Source organism: Mobula birostris, unplaced genomic scaffold (assembly GCF_030028105.1).
Source record: "Mobula birostris isolate sMobBir1 unplaced genomic scaffold, sMobBir1.hap1 scaffold_355, whole genome shotgun sequence".
Classification (NCBI taxonomy): domain Eukaryota; kingdom Metazoa; phylum Chordata; class Chondrichthyes; order Myliobatiformes; family Myliobatidae; genus Mobula; species Mobula birostris.
This window is the reverse complement of record NW_027276620.1, coordinates 120,357-141,909: the sequence shown is the minus strand read 5'-3', so window position 1 is coordinate 141,909 and position 21,553 is coordinate 120,357. Positions and strand designations below refer to the sequence as shown.

The window sequence follows — 21,553 nt, the reverse complement described above, 5'->3', positions numbered from 1 at the left end:
GGGGTATAGTCAGAGGGACAGAGGGAGAAAAAGGAGAGTGAGAGAAAGAATATGTATATAAAAATAAATAACGGATGGGGTATGAGGGGGAGGTGGGGCATTAACGGAAGTTAGAGAAGTCGATGTTCATGCCATCAGGTTGGAGGCTACCCAGGCAGAATATAAGGTATTGTTCCTCCAACCTGAGTGTGGCTTCATCTTTACAGTAGAGGAGGCCATGGATGGACATGTCAGAATGGGAATGGGATGTGGAATTAAAATGTGTGGCCTCTGGGAGATCCTGCTTTCTCTGGCGGACAGAGCGTAGGTGATCAGCAAAGCGGTCTCCCAGTCTGCGTCGGGTCTCGCCAATGTATAGAAGGTCAGCTGAGGCGACCCTTCACCTGTGAGTCGGCTGGGGTGATATACTGCATCCGGTGCTCCCGATGTGGCGAGACACCTTATATTCCGTCTGGGTAGCCTCCAACCTGATGGCATGAACATCGACTTCTCTAACTTCCGCTAATGCCCCACCTCCCCCTCATACACCATCTGTTATTTATTTTTAGACACACATTCTTTCTCTCACTCTCCTTTTTCTCCCTCTGTCCCTCTGACTATACCCCTTGCCCATCCTCTGGGTTCCCCCTCCCCCTTGCCTTTCTCCCTGGACCTCCCGTCCCATGATCCTCTCATATCCCCTTGGTCAATCATCTGTCCAGCTCTTGGCTCCATTCCTCCCCCTCCTGTCTTCTCCTATCATTATGGATCTCCTCCTCCCCCTCCCACTTTCAAATCTCTTACTAACTCTTCCTTCAGTTAGTCCTGACGAAGGGTCTCGGCCTGAAACATCGACTGTACCTCTTCCTAAAGATGCTGCCTGGCCTGCTGCGTTCACCAGCAACTTTGATGTGTGTTGCCAGATCTTTTCTTAGATAAGGGGCCCCAAACAGCTTACAATACTCCAAGTGTGCTCTGACCAACATCTTATAAAGCCTCAGCATTACATACTTACTTTTGTATTCTAGTTCTCATTTGTCTTCCTCACAACTGACTCAACCTGCAACTTAGCCTTTAGGGAATCCTGCATGAGGACGCCCAAGTCCCTTTGCACCTCTGATTTTTGAATTTTCTCCCCATTTAGATAATAGTCCTCAGCTTTATTCCTTCTACCAAAGTGCATGACCATGCACTTCCCTGTATTATATTCCATCACCCAGTTCTTTGCCCATTCTCCCACTCTGTCCATGTCCTTCTGAAGACTCTCTGCTTCCTCAACACTACCTGCCCCTCCACCTATTGTTGTATCATCTACAAACCTGGCTACAAAGCCATCAATTCCGTCATCCAAGTCATTGTGAAAAGAATCAGTCCCTACACCAAAACCTGCAGAACACCACTTGTAACTGGCCAGCAACCAGAAAAGGCTGTCTTTATTCCCAATTTTTGCCACCTGTCAGTCAGCCAATCTTCGATCCATGGCTAGTATCTTTCCTGTAATACCATAGGCTCTTAACTTGTTAAGCAACCTCATGAGCAACATTTTGTCAAAGGCCTTCTGAAATTCCAAATGAACAACATCCACCAATTCTCCTTTGTTTAACCTGCCTGTTATTTCCTCAAAGAATTTCAACAGATTTGCCAGGCAAGATTTCCCATTGAGGAAACCATGTTGATTTTGGCTTATTTTATTATGTGCCTCCAAGTAGACCGAAACCCCACACTTCATAGTGGTCTCCAACACCTTCCTAACTATTGAAATCAGGGTAACTGGCCTATAATTTCCTTTCTTCTGCCTCCCTCCCTTCTGAAAGAATGGATTGTCATCTGCAATTCCAGAATCTAGTGGTTCTTGAAAGATCATTACTAATGTCTCTACAATCTTTTCAGCTACCTCTTCCAGAACCCTCATCTGATCGAGGTGACTTATCTACCCTCAAACCTTTCAGCTTCCAAACACCTCCTCATTATTAGCACCTACACTTAATTCTTTCTCTGACATTCAAGCATCTGGTATACTGCTTGTGTCTAACACAGTGAAGACTGACCCAAAAAACTTAGTATGTTCATCTGCAATTTATTTGTCTACCATTACTACCACTCCAGTGTTATTTTCAAGTGGTCCAACATCCACTCTCTCCTCTCTTCTACTCTCTATATATCTGAAACAATTGGTATCTTTCTTTATATTATTGGTTAGTTTACCTTCATATTTCATTTTTTCTTTCTTTATAGCCCTTTTTAGTTGCCTTCTGTTGGTTTTTAAATGCTTCCCAATCCTCTAAATTCTCACCAATTTTTGCTACATTATATTGCTTTTGTGCTGCCTTGGACTTCTCTTGTCTGCCGTGGTTATGTCATCCTGCCTTTAGAATACTTTTTCATCCTTGGGACATTATCAATCCTGCACCTTCCAAATTGCTCCCAGAGACTCCAGCTATGACTTCCAGTCAAGATGGCGATGATTTAGTCACTTAACACTGTCGCTCCGTTTTATTTTTTATCTCCGCACTTCTTCTTTCCTTCTTTTTACTCCAGATTGTTAAAATTCTTATTTTCCCCCCTGCCTGCAACTACACCGGTCTTACAATGGCTTCAAAGTTCACCAAATTGGGGAAAAAAGAAGTTCCTGTGGCTGGTTCCTCTGCCGAGATAGTTTCCATTTTGGAACAGTACTGACAGGATATAATATCCAAATGTAAGTCTGAATTTAAGTCTTCTTTCAGTTCGTTGGAATCTGAATTAGATCAAATTAATTCCAACGTGGAGGCTCATGCTGAACGTCTTTCTCTTCTTGAGTCTGCTACCGATGATTTAGAACATCGCTTTCACGATTCGGAAACCGTTTGCTCCAGCTTGAGAAATCACAACAGCAAGTTAATGTCCAAAGTTACTGACCTGGAAGGTTGGAGCAGACGTCAAAATTTACAAATTCTCGGCTTGCCGGAGCCTATCGAAAGTGGATCTCCAGTTGAATTTTTCTCTACTTTACTTTGTGAGATTTTTGGGAATGATATTCTTACGACCCCACCCGAGTTAGATGGAGCTCACCGTACCTTTGTGCTTAAACTGGAGTCAGGCCATAGGCCACGCCCAGTAGTTCTCTGTTTTCATCGCTGTAAGGTGAAGAACCTCTTGATTATGGAAGCACGTCGGAGAGGAAAGTTGGAATACAAGGGTCAATCTATCCGTATTGTCGAGGATTATGCTCCCCAAGTTCTGAGTCTACGAACCAAATACAAAGGAGTCATGAAAGAGTTTTATAATCACGGAATCAGGCCCTCTCTGGGATTTCCAGCTTGTCCCCGAATAACTCTTGCTACTGGAGAAAAAAAGTAGTTTAACTCAGCTACAGTAGCTCAGAAATTTATCGAAAGTCTCCCTGTTACTTCCATTTCCTTAGATTCGGTTTGATTATTAAAAATGGTGGACAAGTACTACTTTTCTTTGTTTTTTTTTCCAGAACTTTCTTTTTTAAGTCAGTGAATTTTTTTCATAGTTTCTTGCGGGTAGGTTACTGGGTAAAGTTTGTTTATGTGTTTCTTAGTTCATATCTTTTCTTTTGGATTATTACTTTGAGTTAAGCTTAATACATCTTGGTGGAATTCTTTTTCTTTTCTCTATGTATAATTCTAATTCATAGTGCATAAGTTTTCTGGTTTTTGAATTGTTAACAAAATTATGATGATATTAAGAATCTGGACGTTGTTTTTTGGGGTGGTTATTTTTCTGAAGAGCTTGCTACTGATTTTTGTTAGCTTTCTTATTGTGGGATTGGGGGGGAGGGATCTCTATTGCCAATAGCATTTATAGAATCTTTAGTTATTCTTTGTTATTCAGGACATACTTCTGTCCTGATTCCCCTGTTTTATTTTTTTGCCCCAGAGCTGTTATTTGATTGTTTGATTTTGCTCATGCCTACTACTCTCCGTGGTTTTTTAAATGACAATGGTTAGTCTATTGAATTTTATAAACTGGAATGTTAAGGGATTGAACCATCCTGTTAAAAGAAGGAAGATGTTTTCACATTTTAAGCGGCTCAAAGCTGCAATTGCTTTTTGTGCAAGAAACACACATTCATTGTTCTGATAATTCCGGTCTGATGTCAAGGTGGGTGGGGTAGCGTTTCCATTCTACTTTTCCGGTTAAAGCCAAGCTCCTTCTGAGCTTCACAACAAAGTATCTGATACAAATGGTCATTTTATTATTGTCTCTGGGAAATTATATAACACTAGGGTAGTCTTGGTTAACCTGTACGCTTCCAATTCGGATGATGTGGAATTTTTTTGATTGTTTTTTCTCTTTATTGCCTGACCTGAGCTTATATTATCTTACATTCGGAGGTGATTTTAACTGTTGGTTAGATCCAGTTATGGATCGATCGTCCTCTGTTCCTAGACTACCAAGTAAATCTGCTTTATCAATTCAGTCTTCCCTTTCTAATTTTGGTATCTCTGATGTTTGGCGTTTTTTCCACCCAACTGAAAGAGATTATTCTGTTTTTCCACATGTCCATCATACTTTTACTAGAATTGATTATTTTTTAATCGATAACCTGCTGATTCCATCTGTTCGCTCTTGTGATTATCAGAGTATTTTGATTTCAGATCATGCCCCAGTTACCCGGTCTATATTTCTTCCTTGTCTCCCCCCAAATGAATATACACTGGCATTTTAATCTGACCCTGTTGTTGGATAATGATTTTGTAAAGTTTATGAAGGACCAGATAACTCTTTTTTTAAAGATACTAACATATCATCTGAAACCTCAATTCAGGTTGTCTGGGATGCCATGAAAGCATGTCTAATGGGTCAAATAATTTCATATACTGTGAATTTGAAAAGAAAGACCTATACAGAGTGATCAGATCTGGTTAATCAAATTAAAGCAACAGACCAACTATATGCCCAGACCAAAAATCCGGAACTGGACAAGAAGCGAGTGGAACTTCAGAGTTCAAAATAAGTTTGACCTTATTTCCACTCAACCTATTGAATGCCAACTTCTTGAAAGTAAGAGCTGGTTTTATATTCATGGTGATAAATCCAGTAAATTTTTAGTCAATCAACTAAGATGCTCTAAAACTAAACAACAAATTACTAAAATTCGAATGGGAAATGGAAACATTACCTTGAATCATTCTGAAATCATTGATACATTCAAGAATTATTATTCTCGACTCTATTCCTCTGAATCTTTAAATGATAGCATTTCTGTCGAGCATCTCTTAAATAGTTTAAATATTCCTTTGCTTCTCCTGATCTCAAAGCAAAACTCAATGAACCATTATCATTAGAGGAAATATCCTTTGCCATTTCTGCACTGCAGTCTGGTAAATCTCCTGGACGTGATGGGTTCTTTGCAGAAATCTATAAATCATTTTCATCACTGTTTTTGCCTCAATTAACCTTAGTTTTACCCAATTCATTTAAATATGGTCAATTGCCAGCATCATTTAATGAGGCAAGTATTCTTTTAGCGAAAAAAGGCAAAGACCCAACAGAGTGTTCCTTGTATAAGCCGATTTCTTTGTTAAATGTCGATGTTAAAATTTTGGCTAAAGTTTTGGCTCGTAGATGGAGAACATTGTACCCTCAATTATTTCTGAAGATCAAACCAGTTTTATTAAAAATCGCTTCCCTTTTTTAATATACAGCGTTTATTTAATATCTTGTAAGCACCTTCAAATGGGACTCCTGAGTGTGTTATCTCTCTTGATGCGGAGAAAGCGTTTGATTGTGTGGAGTGGGATTATCTTCTTGCGGTTTTAGAAAAATTTGACTTTGGACAAGGTCTTATTACATGGATTAAATTGCTATATTCATGTCCCACTGCTTCTGTTTTGACCAACTCACTGTAATCCCAACCTTTTAACCTTAAACATGGCACCCGGCAAGAGTGCCCTTTAAGTCCCTCACTTTTTGATCCGGCCATAGAGCCATTGGTGATTGCGTTGCGTAGCTGCGCTGAATTGATGGGGATTTGGAGGAGGGGTGTTGAGCATAAAGTTTCTCTTTATGCCGATAATCTATTACTTTTTATATCAAATCCGACTACCTCTTTACCCCCAATGTTTTCACTTCTTAATAAATTTAGCCAGCTTTCTGGATATAAACTTAATTTACACAAGAGCAAACTCTTCCCACTTAACAGAGAAACACAAATATTAGAATTTCATAGCCTCCCTTTTAAAGTAGTATATAATCAGTTCACTTACCTCAGTATTACTGTAACAAAGAACTTTAAGCATTTTTTTTGAGAAAATTTTACAAATCTTTTAAATCATACAAAACAGAGTTTGGCACACTGGTCATCCCTGTCCATGTCTCTGGAAGGTCAAATTAATGTTGTTAAAATGTATATTCTTCCTAAATTTTTATAACTATTTCAATCTTTACCAATTTTTATTTCTAAAGCTTTTTTTGATTCATTAGATTCTATTATTTCATCCTATTTATGGAAGGACAAATGTCCCTGAGTTAATGAAGTTCACCTTCAAAAACCTAAAAGGGAAGGTGGTATGGCCTTGCCCAATTTTTGTTTTTATTACTGGGCAACCAATATACGTTGCCTTACTTTTTGGCCTTTCTTTCATAATCAGTCTGACTGCCCAAAATTGGTAGCAATGGATTTGAACTCTCATAAGGATTTCTCCATTTCCACACTTCTTTGTTATTTGGCTAAGCTAATTGTTAATCCTCTCATTAGACATGCTCTGAGAATATGGGCTCAGTTCAGAAAACATTATGGTCTTCATGGTTTCTCCCTCTCTAGTCCTATCTTTCATAATCATCTTTTCTGACCTTCTATGCAAGACTAAACATTTCATGATTGGTTCAGAAAAGGCATCAGGTGTTTTGAAGATCTTTTCATACATAATTGTTTTGAAACTTTTGAACAACTGTCTGCAAAGTTTAACCTACCTAATACTCATTTCTTTAGATATCTTCAAATTAGATATTTTATTAACCCTTTAATACCAAATTTTCCTGAGATGCCCAGAAAAAGTGTTGTGGACTTGTTTCTTTGTATATACCCACTGGGTAAAAGTTTAATATCTACTATTCGTGATAAGTTAGCGACTTTGAGGTGTGCCCCCTTTGATAAAATTAGAGCTGCCTGGGAGCATGACTTAAATATTTCTCTGTCCGACGAGGTTTGAGATTCAATTCTTAAGCCAGTTAACTCAACCTCTTTATGTGCTGGCCACTGCCTTTTGCAGTTCAAGGTTGTACATAAGGCTCATATGTCTAAAACTAAATCATCGCGGTTCTATTCCGATATTAGTCCCTCTTGTGACAAGTGTAAAGTGGGTGAGGCTTCTCTTATCCATATGTATTGGTCTTGCCCTAGTTTGGAGAAATTTTGGAGAGATGTCTTTTTATCTTTATCCCATACCCTTAATTGCCACTTAGAACCTAACCCTTTGATTGCTCTGTTTGGCATTTTGGGTGAAGTTGACACGCGCTTGAGTCCGACTAAACGTCGAACATTGTCTTTTGCCTCTCTTTTGGCTAGACATTTAGTTCTTCTTAGGCGGGAAGGTGCTGCCCCACCCACTCATGCTCAATAGCTTAGAGACATTATGTCCTGCTTAGACTTTGAAAAGATTCATTATTCACTTCTTAATTCAGACATAAGGTTCCATAAGGTGTGAGGAAAGGTTTATCTTCCTTTTTCTTTCAGTACTTTAATCCCTTACATCCAGCTTTCTTTTATGGTTTTTTTTATGATGTGAAATATATTATAGTTTAGGTGGTAAGCAATACACTTTTTTTATATTCACAGCTCTGTGGTGACAAAAGTTCTGATTAACTTTTCTTTATATCATAATGGTTGGCTTGGAGTTGCGTAGTAGGAGGATGGGGAGGAAATTAACTTTACATGATTTTATTTTGGATGCTTTTTCTTTACTGTTATGAATTGTACACCAAACACGTTGGTTTTGCACTGTATAAATCTCCTTTTTGTTGGTGTTTTTTTGTTGTATTGTAGAAACTCATAAGAAAATTAATTTGAAAAAAATAAACCCCAGCTATTATTGTTCTGCCATCATCCCTGCTAGTGCCCCCTTCCAATCAACTTTGGCCACCTCCTCTGTATGCCTCTGTAATTCCCTTTACTCCACTGTAATACTGATACATTTGACTTTAGCTTATCCCTTTCAAACCGCAGGGTGAATTCTGTCATATTATGATCACTGGCTCCTAAGGGTTGCTTAACCTTAAGCTCAGCAATCAAATCTAGTTCATTATGCAACACCCGGTCCAGTATTGCCTTTTCGCTAGTGTGCTCAACCACATGCCGCTCTGGAAAGCCATTTCATAGGCATTCTACGCATTTCATCTCTTGGGATCCAACACCTGATTATTGAAATCCCCCACGACTATCGTAACATTGCCATTTTAACATTCCTTTTCTAACTCCCTTTGTAATTTTTGTATCCCCCATCCAGGCTATTGCTTTTTTCACCCTTTCAGTTTCTTAACTCTACCCACAAGGCTTTTCTAGCCTCAGATCCTACGTCACCTTGTTCTAAGGATTTGATTTATTTTTTTTTCAACAGAGCCATTCTACCTGACCATCTAATTTGTATACTTGGATGTTAAGTTTCCAACTTTAATCTTCTTTCAGCCACAGGTCAGTGATGCCCATAACATCCTACCTGCCATTCTCTAACTGCACTACAAGATTATCTTGCTTTTTCTGTATTTAGGATCAGTCTCGATGAGCCAAATGGCCTAATTCTGTCCCTATATCTTAAGGTATACTACTGCATTCAAATCTAACACCTTCAGTCCTGTATTCATCACTGTTTTTCAATTTTTCTCCCATGTTATATTTGAACTCATCCCACAGACTGCAATTATGCCCTATCATCTGCTTGCCCTTCCTCACAGTCTTACTACACAATGCATCTAGTCATAAACCAACTGACCCATCCTCAGCTCTATCAAATCCCTCTGCCAAATTAGTTTAAACATTCCCCAACAGATATAGCAAACTTGCCCACAGCTAATTGGTCCTTCTTTAGTTCAGGTGTAACCTGTTCCTTTTGTACTGGTCGTACCTTCTCCAGAAGAGATCCCGTTGATCCAGACATCTGAACCACTGACCCCACCACCAATTGTTCAGTCGTGTATTCATCTGCCAAATTATCCCATTTTTACCCTCGCTGGCATGTGGCAATCCAGAAATTACTACCTTGGAGGTTCTGCTTTTCAGCTTTTCACTTAACTCTCTATATTCTCTCTTCATGACCTCCTCCTTCTCCCTACCTGTGTTGTTGGTACCATTATGTACCACAACTTCCAGCTGTTCACCCTCCCCCTTTAGAATGCTGTGGACCCAATTCAAGACCTGCCTAATCCTGGCATCTGGGAGGCAACATACCATCTCTTTCACCTCCACAGAATCTCCAGTCTCCTCCTCTAAAAATGGAATCCCCTGTCACTATAGTACTCCTCTTCTCCCCCATTTCCTTCTGAGCCACAGTGCCAGAGACCTGACCACTGTGGCTTTCCTCTGTTAAGTTAGCCCCCCAACAGAATCCAAAGCAGTATACCTGATGTTGAGAGGAATGGCCACAGGAGTACTCTGCACTGGCCATCTACCCCTTTCCCCCACCTGACAGTCACCCAATTATTTGTGTCTTGCACGTCTGGTGTAACTACCTCCCTATATGTCCTGTATCTTAATCCCTCAGCTTCCCAAATGATCCAAAGTTCATCCAGTTCTTGAACATGGTCTGAAAGAAGCTACAGCTGGGTGCGCTTCTGAAAATGTAGTCATCAAGGACTCTGGGGGTCTCCATGCCCTCCCACAACCTGCAAGAGGAGCATTCCACTATCCTGCCTGGCATCTCTACTGTCTCTAACTGTGCAATAAGATAAAAAGAAAAATTATACCAAAAAAAATCTACCTACAGTCTTTGCCTCTTCTTACTGAAGTCTCGATGAGCCAAAGCCTGAACTCCCCACTATAACATCAGCCCACCCACAATATGGCTGCTCCACCTCAACCTAACTTCTTTTTATTGGTCCTTGCCAAGTGCCTCATTATGTACAATCCATTGTCTCCTCAGGAACTGTGCCGTACAGGAAGTCCCAGCTGCCTCCACCTGCTTCCTTTTTTTAATATTGTTTCTATTGAAGTTGGGAAAAGGAGGAAAGCCCCCATTGGACTGCTCCTTCACTCAATCAAAACAGAATTAGAAGTTAGTTAGTTAATAGAGAAGTTATTTAGCTAGTATAATTTCTTGTCATACACAAGGATGCAATGAAATGCCTTGTTTGATTGAAGTTCACACAGGAAGAAATGCACATGGTATGAAAATACAATTGTAAATACAACACAAAGCACAAAGTTCAAAGTAAATTTATTACTAAAATACATGTTATGTCACGATATACAACACTCTGTTTCTGTGGGCATACTCCAGTAAATCCAAGAAACACAATAGAATCAATGAAAGACTGCACCTAACAGGACGGACAAACAACCAACCTGCAAAAGACAACAGACTGTGCAAATACAAAAGAAGAACAATAAATAAATAACCAATAAACGGTGAGAAAATGAGATGAAGAGTCATTGATTCAGGAGCCTGAAGTTCGAGAAGTAATAACGGTTTCTGAACTTGGTGACGTGGGTCCTGGGACTCCTCTACTTTCTTCCTGATGGCAGCAGCAAGAAGAGGGCATGGTGGTGGCCGATTCTGATGGTGGATGCTTCTTTCCTGCAACAGCACTCCGTGTGATGTGCTCAGTGGTGGAGAGGGCTTTCCATATCCACTACGTTCTGTAAGCTTCTCTGTTCAAGGGCATTGGTGTTTCCATACCAAGCCATGATACAACCTGTCAGTATACGCTCCACCACACATCTATAAAAGTTTGTCAAAGTTTTGGATGACATGCAAAATCTTTACAAACTTCTAAGAAAGTAGAGGTGGTGCCGTGCTTTCTTCACAATGGCACCTACTTGCAGGATCCAGAGCAGATCCTCTGACATGATAACACTCAGGAATTTAAAGTTGACCCTCTCCACTTCTGACCCACCAATGAGGACTGGCTCATGGACCCCTGGTTTCCTCCTCCAAATGTCAATAATCAGCTCTTGGTTTTTCTGACTGAGTGAGAGGCTGTTGTGGCACCACTCAGCTAGATTTTCAATCTCCCTCCTATATGCTGATTTGTCACCAACTTTGATTTGGGCAATGGCAGTGGCGTCGTCACCAAACTTAAATATGGCATTGAAACTGTGCTTAGCCACACAGTCGAAAGTTTAAGCCAGTGAGGCACAAAGCCTTGTGGTGCACCTGTGCTAATGGAGATCATGGAGGAGACGGTGTTGCTAATCTGAACTGACAGCAGTTTGCAAGTGAGGAAATCGGGGATCCAGTTGCACAAGGAGGTTTTGAGGCCAAGGTCTTGAAGCCTGTAGATTAGCTTTTATGGAGATGATAATTTTAAATGCTACGCTGTAGTTGACGAAGAATATCTTCATTGTCCAGATGTTCCAGGTGAAGAGCCAATAAGATGGCATCTGCTCTTGATCTCTTATAATGGTTGGTAAATTGGAGAGGAGCAAGTTGTTTCTGAGGCAGCAGCTGATACGTTTCATCACCAGCCTCTCAAAGCACTTCATCACAAAACAAGCAGAGTAATACAAACTGAAACAGTGCAAAAGAAAAGCTGAAGCGAGATATTGGAAGTGATTGAATTAGTGATTCAGTGACAGCAGCACCGGGAAAGGGATGTGGTAGAGGTGGTTGGTTCAGAACTCGGACGTCAGTGGGAAAGAAACTGTTCGAGTCTGATCATCTGAGTTTTCATGCTCCTGTGTTTTCTGCTAGGCAGTAAATTAGAGAGAGAAGGGGGAATGATATTTGAGAGAGAATAATTTGTAGGGTTATGGAATAGGGTAGATTGGTGACGACAGTTCAATGATTATATGATCCTATAACTTTTACCTCTTACTTTTCTTACTGTTACCTTTTCTTACATCACTTGCTTTGCTCAGTGCCATTCAGATCTTGTTGAAGAAGGTTACAATCTCTGTTTTTAGTTCGTTATGGAATTGTGGCATGCTAGCAGCTGATTAACGAGGGAAAGGCACATGATAAAAAGAGCAAGTCATTATGGGGTAGAATGTTGAAATGTTTGCTAATGTTGAAATAAAGGTCATATTGACATATTGAAGCAATAGTATTCCTGACTTAACATTTGAATAGAACCATTCATTCTGCTGAACCTTTATCTGGCAAATGGAACATTTCACCAAAAGCCAGTCAGAAAGAATACAGGTCAGCCTGAAGCTGCATGCACATAGATCCAGAAATATAACTTAACCTCCCTCCTCAGTCTTACTCAGCACAAGCCACTGAGAATCAACTTCCACATCTCGATCTCACACCATTGCAACTACTTCGTAAATGCACCCTTTTATCCATCCCAATCCCATATTACAATGCTCCCCAACCACTGGGCCACAAAGCATGTGCTACTGGCTGCGAGGAAACGATATGATTTGGCGATATGAGTCAGCTGGACCTTTCCTCATTCCCTGTCACACCTGCTGTTGAAGTTGAACGCGCGTGAGGTCATTACGCACGCGTCTTCCATGTCAGCGCAGGCAGAAAATCAACTCCTGCTTGCAAATGACGGTGGGCTGAAAAGTATGTTTGACATAACACCTCTGCCGGCATTCTGGATCAATGTCAAGGCTAAATGTCCTGAGATAGCCACGAAAGCACTGAAAACGTTGCTTCCATTTCCAACATATCTCTGCAAAGCGGGGTTTTCTACAATGAATGCAACGAAAACTAAATTGCGGAATAGACTGGACATAAGGAACCCCCTTCGAGTATCGCTGTCTCCCATCACCCTTCAATGGCACTGTCTTATTGTAGGAAAATAAGCCCAGGGCTCATACTGATTCAGCGATATTGGTGTGTTGCAATAATTTTATATGTTCATACGGGGAAAATATGTGCTGTGTGTTTAATATCCAAACGTTACTTAAAATGTTATGATGCTATTGACTTATAACTGACTTATAATTGACTTATCACTATATTCATGGGCTGTGTTACATAAAACCTAAACTAACACTAACATATAGTAAAAGCAGGAATGATATGATAGATACACAGCCTATATAAAGTAGAAATAATGTATGTACAGTGTAGTTTCACTGAACAGAATCGCCAAAAACGATTTGTAGAAAAAAAATCGCCACGTACACGCATGCGCACACAGGTGTCCGTGCAAGGCTTCATGGTCATGGTAGTCTGTCTTGGGGTAAACACAATGTATTTGACTGCTACTCTTGTCTGTTGGCAACCCTAAGCCACCCCCCCCCCCCCCCCGGTCCATAAAAATATTGTCAATATTAAACCGGTCCACGGTGCAAAAACAGTTGGGGACCCCTGCCATATTACACAAAACATTACAGCACACTTCAGGACTTTCAGCCCACAATATTGTGCTGAAGTTTAAACCTACTATAAGATCAATCTAATCCTTCCCCCGCCACATAGTCCTCCATTTTTCTATCAGCCTCGTGCCTATGAAAGAAGTTCATAAATGCCTCTAATGCATCTGCCTCTATCACCAGCCTTGGCAAGGCGTTCCACACACCCACCATTCTCCATGATGTCCTCCTCATATTTTCCTCCACTTACCTTAAAATTTGCCCTTGTGTATGAGCCATTCCCACCCTGGGGAAAAATCTCTGGCTGTCCACTCAACCTATGCCTTTTATTATCTTGTACACTTCTGTCAAGTCACCTCTCATCCTCTTTTGCTCCAAAGATACTGTAAAAACCCTATCCATTAAAGAGCAAAACCTACACTCAGTGCCCACTTTATTCAGTACCTCCTGCACCTAAGAGAGTGGCCACGGAGTGTATGTTCATGGTCTTCTGCTGCTGTAGCATATCATCTTCAAAGTTCAACATGTTGTGTGTTCAGAGATGCTCTCCTGCACACCACTGTTGTAACATGGGGTTATTTGAGTTACTGTTGTCTTCCCGTCAGCTTGAACCAGTCTGGCTGTTCTCCCCTGACCTCTCTCATTAACAAGGTATTTTCACTTACAGAACTGCCACTCACTGGATGTTTTTTTTGTTTTTTCACACCATTCTCTGTAAACTCCAGAGACGGTTGTGCGTGAAAATCCCAGCAGTTCAGCAGTTTCTGAAATACTTAAAACATCCCATCTGACACCAACTATTGTTCCATGGTAAAAGTAACTTATATCACATTTCTTCCCCATTCTGATGTTTGGTCTGAACCTCTTGACCATGTCTGCATGCTTTTATGCATTGAGTTTCTGCCACATGATTGGCTGATTAGATATTTGAATTAATGAGCAGGTGTACAAGTGCTTCTAATAAAGTGACCACTGAGTGCATATTCCTTATTTTTCCTAGGTCTTGGATTGGCTTTCAACCTTCAGCCTGCTTTAACAATGATTGGGAAGTATTTTTACAAGAAACGTCCCATTGCTAACGGAATCGCCATGGCTGGTAGCCCAGTGTTCCTGAGCACATTCGCACCTCTAAATCAGTACTTGGTCAATATCTTCAGCTGGAGAGGCAGTTTCCTTATCCTTGGTGGAATTCTGCTAAACTGCTGTGTAGCTGGATCCTTAATGAGACCCCTACAGCCGACAAAGTCCGTTGCTGTGAAAGATGCTCTAAAGAAGGATGAGAACAAAGGTGTGGCTGATGGAGTGTTGCAGGGAAAGAAAGAAAAGCAAAGTGTCTTTGACATAATTCATAAGCAGCTAGATCTCAGCCTTTTCAAACATCGGGGATTTCTAATCTATCTCTCCGGCAATGTCATAATGTTTTTTGGCTTTTTTGCCCCTATTGTATTTTTGGCTTCTTATGCCAAACACATGGGAATAGATGAGTATTCTGCAGCATTCCTGCTTTCTATACTAGCTTTTGTAGACATGTTTGCAAGACCCAGCATGGGGCTGCTTGCAAACTCTAAATGGATTAGACCAAAGATACAGTATTTTTTCAGTTTTGCTGTCTTCTACAATGGCTTCTGTCACATCATGTGCCCGTTGGCAAGCAACTATACAGGCCTTGTGATCTATGCAATATTCTTTGGTTTTGCCTTTGGAATGGTGAGTGCTGTTCTTTTTGAAACTCTGATGGACCTGGTTGGTGCCAAGAGGTTCTCCAGTGCAGTGGGACTGGTCACCATCGTCGAGTGCTGTCCTGTTCTTCTGGGACCACCACTTGGAGGTAGGAATCTTATACTGTGAAGTTTTCTAAAAAGTCACTGCAGTCCATTGAGTATGCCAGGTTTGTACAGTAATTTCAACAATTACTTATTCCTAGTATTTTTAGGAAAAAAGAAACCAAAGGGAGTAATGGTGTGAAGAATCAGAATACAGGGCATAAGTTATAGAAATCAAGGTTCAGAGAACAAGCAAAAGGAAAATGGGAACAAATGGATATCATATTTCTTTCTTATTCTGTAAATTCAGCTTAGTGGGTAAATATCCAAAGACTGTTGAGCAGTTTCATTCTAGGCATCCACAAAGGTGTGAAGATAGTCTCTTAACGCAAGAGTTTCTGCAGATGCTGGAAATCCAGAGCAACTCACAAAATACTTGAGGAACTCAGTTTGTACTCCTTGCCCCCAACACGCCCCCACACACTCCTTCTTCTTTTTCTGTTTTCTCCCTCCTTCCTTTCCAGTCCTGATGAATGACCTCAACCCAAAATGTTAACTGTTTTTTCTGTTATTCAAATGTTATTAAGTACAAGACATTATCTAATTATCTAATTCCAAATGAAAATCAAAAACCCGAAGATTCTGAAAACCAGAAATCTGAAAGAAATGGTGTAAAATGATGTAAAAGCTATGCTGAATTTAGGATTTTCTTGTGAATGCTGCTTCTCTGATGCTATGACCCTCTGATGCAGTTGCAAGTAAGTTTTTCATTGCACCTGTGCACACTGTCAACGTACTAGCGCAGATGACAATAAACTCAACTTGAATTTAACTTTAACTTTGGAAATAATCAGTAGGCAGCATTTATCAAAAGATTGTTTTTACCTTTTAGTCTGGGGTTTTATCAAGATTGCGAAGAAAATCTTAGAGTATAGCACAATATTGAAATCTTGTAAATTTAATAAGGCTTTCAGGGTGCATTTTCATTCAGACCTCACGGAAATATAACACCAGTAAGGTACAGTACTGTGCAAAAGTCTTGGGCACCATAGATTTTTATATGATTTCAGATGGTATGGTCTCCACAGAGCCCTGATCTCAACATAATCGAGGCTGTCAGAATCAGGTTTATTATCATGTGACGTGAAATTTCTTAATTTAGCAGCAGCTGTTCAATGCGATACATAATATAGCAGAGAAAAAAAAATAATAAATAAACAAGTAAATCAATCACGTATATAGGTGTTGGCGCATGGCCAAGTGGTTAAGATGTTCATAAGGTCGCTAGTTCGAGCCTTGGCTGAGGCAGTGTGTGTGTCCTTGAGCAAGGCACTTAACCACACATTGCCCTGCGACGACACTGGTGCTAAGCTGTATGGCTCCTAATGTCCTTCCCTTGGACAACATCGGTGGCGTGGAGAGGGGAGGCCTGCAGCATGGGCAACTGCTGGTCTTCCGTACAACCTTGCCCAGGCTTGCGCCCTGGAAACCTTCCAAGGTGCAAATCCATGGTCTCATGAGACTAATGGATACCTATACATATATACATATCGAATAGATTTTTAAAAATGTGCAAAAACAGAAATACTGTATATTAAAAAAGTGAGGTAGTGTCAAAAGCTTCAATGTCCATTTAGGGATCGGATGGCAGAGGGGAAGAAGCTGTTCCTGAATCACTGAGTGTATGCCTTAAGGCTTCGGTACCTCCAACCTGATGGTAACAGTGAGAAAAGGGCATGCCCTGAGTGCTGGAGTTCCTTAATAATGAACGCTGCTTTTCTGAGACACTGCTCCCTGAAGATGTGCTGGGTACTTTGTAGGCTAGTGCCCAAGATGGAGCTGACTAGATTTACAATCTTCTGCAGCTTCTTTCGGTCCTGTGCAGCGGCCCTTCCATACCAGACAGTGATGTAGCCTGTCAGAATGATCTCCACGGTACAACTATAGAAGTTTTTAAGTGTATTTGTTGACATGTGAAATCTCTTCAAACTCCTAACAAAGTATAGCTGCTGCTTGCCTTCTTTATAGCTACGTTAAAATGTTGGGACCAGGTTAGATCCTCAGAGACCTCGACACCAAGGAACTTGAAACTGCTCACTCTCTCCACTTCTGATCTCTCTATGAGGATTGGCATATGTTCCTTTATCTTACCCTTCCTGAAGTCCACAATCAGCTTTTTCATCTTACCGACATTGAGTGCCAGGTTGTTGCTGCGGCACCACTCCACTAGTTGGCATATCTCACTCCTGTATGCCCTCTTGTCACTGCTTGAGATTCTACCAACAATGGTTGTATTGTCAGTAAATTTATAGATGGCATTTGAGCTATGCCTGGCCACACAATCAGGTGTATATAGAGAGTAGAGCAGTGGGCTAAGTACTCACCCCTGAGGTGTCCCAGTGTTGATCGTCAGCAAGGAGGAGATGTTATCACCAATCCGCACAGACTGTGGTCTTCCGGTTAGGAAGTCGAGGATCCAACTGCAGAGGAAGGTACAGAGGTCCAGCTTCTGCAATTTCTCAATCAGGATTGTGGGAATGACGGTATTAAGTGCTGAGCTATAGTCGACAAGCAGCATCTGGATGTGGTGTTTGTGTTGTCCAGGGGATCTAAAGTCGTGTGGAGAGCCACTGAGATTGCCTCTGCCATTGACCTACTGTTGAAATAGGCAAATTGCAATGGGTCCAGGTCCTTGCTGAGGCAGGAGTTCAGTCTAGTCATGACCAACCTCTCAAGCATTTCATTACTGTTTTTAATTGAGATGCGAGCAGTTTGTTATTTTTATCTCCAAACATATAAAATTGGCTCTTTAACTTAAGCAAATAGCCTTCAATGGGATGAGTTAACAATAGGTTATATTGTGATTGAAGTTCCACCCTTTGTTTGAATAAATCAATATTAGGGGAAATTGCGTAAATATTATCTAAATCTTTAATTGGTTTTGAAATTTTATCTAATTCTGCTTTAGTCTGTTTTTTAGGTTTAGCTGAATAAGACATGATCTGACCATGTAAAATTGCTTTAAATGTATCCCATATAATTAATTTAGACGTACCACCTATATCATTAAAAAGAAAAAATTCTTTTATCTGGTTTTCAATAAAACTAACAAAGTCAGAGTTTTGCAATAATGTTTGAGACGTGCAATGGTGGACGGCCAACAATGACATCATCAAATTCAAAGGACAAACTCCAAGGCACATGATCAGATTTAGTAATAGCGTCATATTCACAATTTTTAACAGTAGGCAAGAAGCAAGGATTGATTATAATATAGGGTTATTGTGAGGGTTCACTCTCTTTAAAGACAGTCTAACATCGGCCTCTGAGACAGAGATAATATAATCAATCCTCAAATATTTTTTATAGACATGTGAAAAGAAGGAATATTCTCTGTTAACGGGATTCAGATACCTCCATAATTTGATCAATCCGAAATCGATCAAAAAGGAATTAATAAGTGACACGGAATGATTTGGAATTCGCTGATTGGTTGAGCTCTTGTCAATCATAGAATTTAAACAACAGTTAAAATCCCTGCCCATTATCAACATATGTTCATTTAAATCAGGCAGTAAAGCAAATACTGTCGATGTGAGTGCTACTGGGCGATAGTCATTAAGGCAGCTCACATTATTCTTCTTAGGCACTTGTATAATTGTTGCCTCTTTAAAGCAAGTGGGAACTTCCACCCATAGCAGTGAGAGGTTGAAAATGTCCTTGAGTACTCCCGCTAGTTGGTTGGCACAGGTTTTCAGAGCCTTACCAGGTACTCCATCAGGACCTTCTGCCTTGCGAGGGTTCACTCTCTTTAAAGACAGTCTAACATCGGCCTCTGAGACGGAGATCACAGGGTCATCAGGTGCAGTAAGGATCTTCACAGCTGTAGTTGTGTTCTCTCTTTCAAAGCGTGCATAGAAGGCGTTGAGTTCATCTGGTAGTGAAGCATCGCTGCCATTCATGCTATTGGGTTTCACTTTGTAGGAAGTAATGTCTTGTAGTCCCTGCCAGAATTGCCGTGCATCCGATGTCGCCTTCAACCTCATTCAAAATTGTCTCTTCACCCTTGAAATAGCCCTCCGCAAATCATACCTGGTTTTCTGGTACAGGCCTGGGTTGCCAGACTTGAATGCCACAGATTTAGCCTTCAGCTGACGACGTACCTCCTGGTTCATCCTGGTTTTGGTTTGGGAATGTACAGTAAGTCTTTGTGGGCACACACTCATCCACAAAGGTTTCAATGAAGTTGGTAACAACTGCAGCATACTCATCCAGGTTCGAAGATGAATCCCTGAATACAGTCTAGTCCACTGATTCAAAGCAGTTCTGTAGGCGGTCCTGTGCTTCCCTTGCCCATACCTCCTTGGTCCTCACTATTGGTGCTGCAGTCTTCAGTCTCTGCCTATACTGAGGGAATACAAGTACAGCCAGGTGATCAGACATCCCGAAGTGAGGGCGTGGAATAGCACTGTAGGCATTCTTGATGGTGGTGTAACAATGGTCCCGTGTGTTGTTTCCTCTGGTAACGCAAGTGATCTGTTGATGGTCATTGCTTAGTGATTTTATTCAGGCTGGCCTGGTTAAAATCTCCCAAAATGATGGTGAAGGCATTAGAGTGCGCTGTTTCGTGCATGTTGATCCCATTGCTCAGATCTCTAAAGCTTCTTGACATTGGTCTGAGATGGAATGTAAACTGCTACCAAAATAACCCCAGAGAACTCCTCTGTTAGGTAAAAAGGACGGTACTTTACTGCTAGATATTCCAGGTCTGGTGAGCAGAATTGGGACTGCACTGATATATTTATGCACCAAGAAGAGTTGATCATGAGGCATATTCCTCCACCTCTGCTTTTGAGAGACTCTATAGATCTCTCCTGATGGTGTATAGTAAACCTGTCGATCTCCAGGATTACCTGGAGGGACAGAAGAAAGTGAAACAGCCAAGGTCTGCAGAAGAACTGTGGCAAATTCTCCAAGATGCTTGGAACAACCTATCAGCCAATTTTCTTATTGCATTCCAGTGTAACCCAAGAGAACTGACGCAGTTTTGATTCAAAGGGTTGTCACACCAATTATTAATTTGATTTAGTTTTTTACTGTTTACTGCTCTTTATAGTATCTTTTTGATATTTAGAAACTTTTCATTTCATTATTTTGAAAGCATCTTCCCTTTACAGATTTTTTTTACTATGCCTAAGACTTTTGCACAGTACAATATGTTCTCAGAAATGCATCCAGAACAGGTACCTCTCATTAAACTATGTAGAATGGATGGTAGCTCAGATAATCTACTGGCATGAAATTAATGTATGTTTCCATGATTTACTATCTTCTGTCTGACCCAAGGTAATCTTTTTCTAAAACAGAGGTTCCCAACCTTGGGTCCACAGACCCCTTGGTTAATGGTGGGGGTCCAATTCATAAAAAGGTTAGGAACCCCTGATCTAAAAGATGAAGCTTCTCTGGTACCATTTTACCCCAAATCTTTAAAATATTGGTTTACCTGGGCAGGTTTATGGTTTAATCTGCAGTTTCACAAAATAAATATTTCCAGAAAAGAAATACACACTTGGGAGGGTGGAACAATTAGTGTGAAAATAGGCACAATTAGTGTGAAAATAGGCACAATTAGTGTGAAAGGAGGCATTGCTTTGCTGATGTGTGCAGTTGACTCCCATGCTACCAACACAAATGGAATATTCAGCACATCGTGTCCATCAGAATAACTTCACCAGTCCATTTCCTTCCTAATTTCCCCATAACCCTGCAACATGCTCATTTTCACTTGTCAACTACATAAACAAGGAGTAATTTTCAGTGGTAAATTAACTGAGTTTCGGACATGGGAGAAGAGTGAAGCACCCTGGGAAAACCAAAGCAGTCACAAGGAGAATGTACAGACTCCACACACAACAAAGGCCAGAGCTGGTGAGGCAGCAACACCAGGTAAGTTTGTCATTGAGTCTGTACATACATATGACAATAGTATTGCGATCGCTCAAGTTGTGTTTGAAGTTCTCCAAAGGGGTTGTCTGTTGGTGGGTGTTTGGTTAGCTGTAGAGGCCAGTCTGGGATCCACACCTGAAATATTAGGGTGGATTCCCTCATTAGGAAGAACGCTTGGGTGTGACTTTGTTTAATGTGGGGAGGTTGACGCCTGGGCAGTCAACACACGGTCCTTGGGAGATCGGGATCAGGGTCCAATGGTATGGAATGCAAGACGAATTGGGACCCTTTCCTGCTGCTGCTTTCCTCCACCTTCATTGCCATTGTGATGTGTCATCGTCTTCAGCTACTCCACTGTAGAGGCCTTGGTTGGGCTGCTCTTTGTCTGGAACCTCCCCTTTGATTTTACTGGTATGGGTGACTCTACCAG

General features: G+C 40.9%; 1 protein-coding gene across 4 annotated transcripts in view; it reads left to right on the top strand.

The window, feature by feature from the left end:
* The window catches only part of LOC140193025 (monocarboxylate transporter 2-like), a 226,264-nt gene that overhangs the window by 155,409 nt on the left and 49,302 nt on the right, over positions 1-21,553 (top strand). For 3 of the 4 annotated variants that reach the window (XM_072250478.1, XM_072250479.1, XM_072250477.1), the window contains exon 4: positions 14,415-15,242. In XM_072250478.1, the coding sequence (XP_072106579.1) occupies positions 14,415-15,242 (828 nt within the window). The remainder of the gene's footprint in view (positions 1-14,414; positions 15,243-21,553) is intronic. The other variant, XM_072250480.1, reaches the window with a different exon arrangement.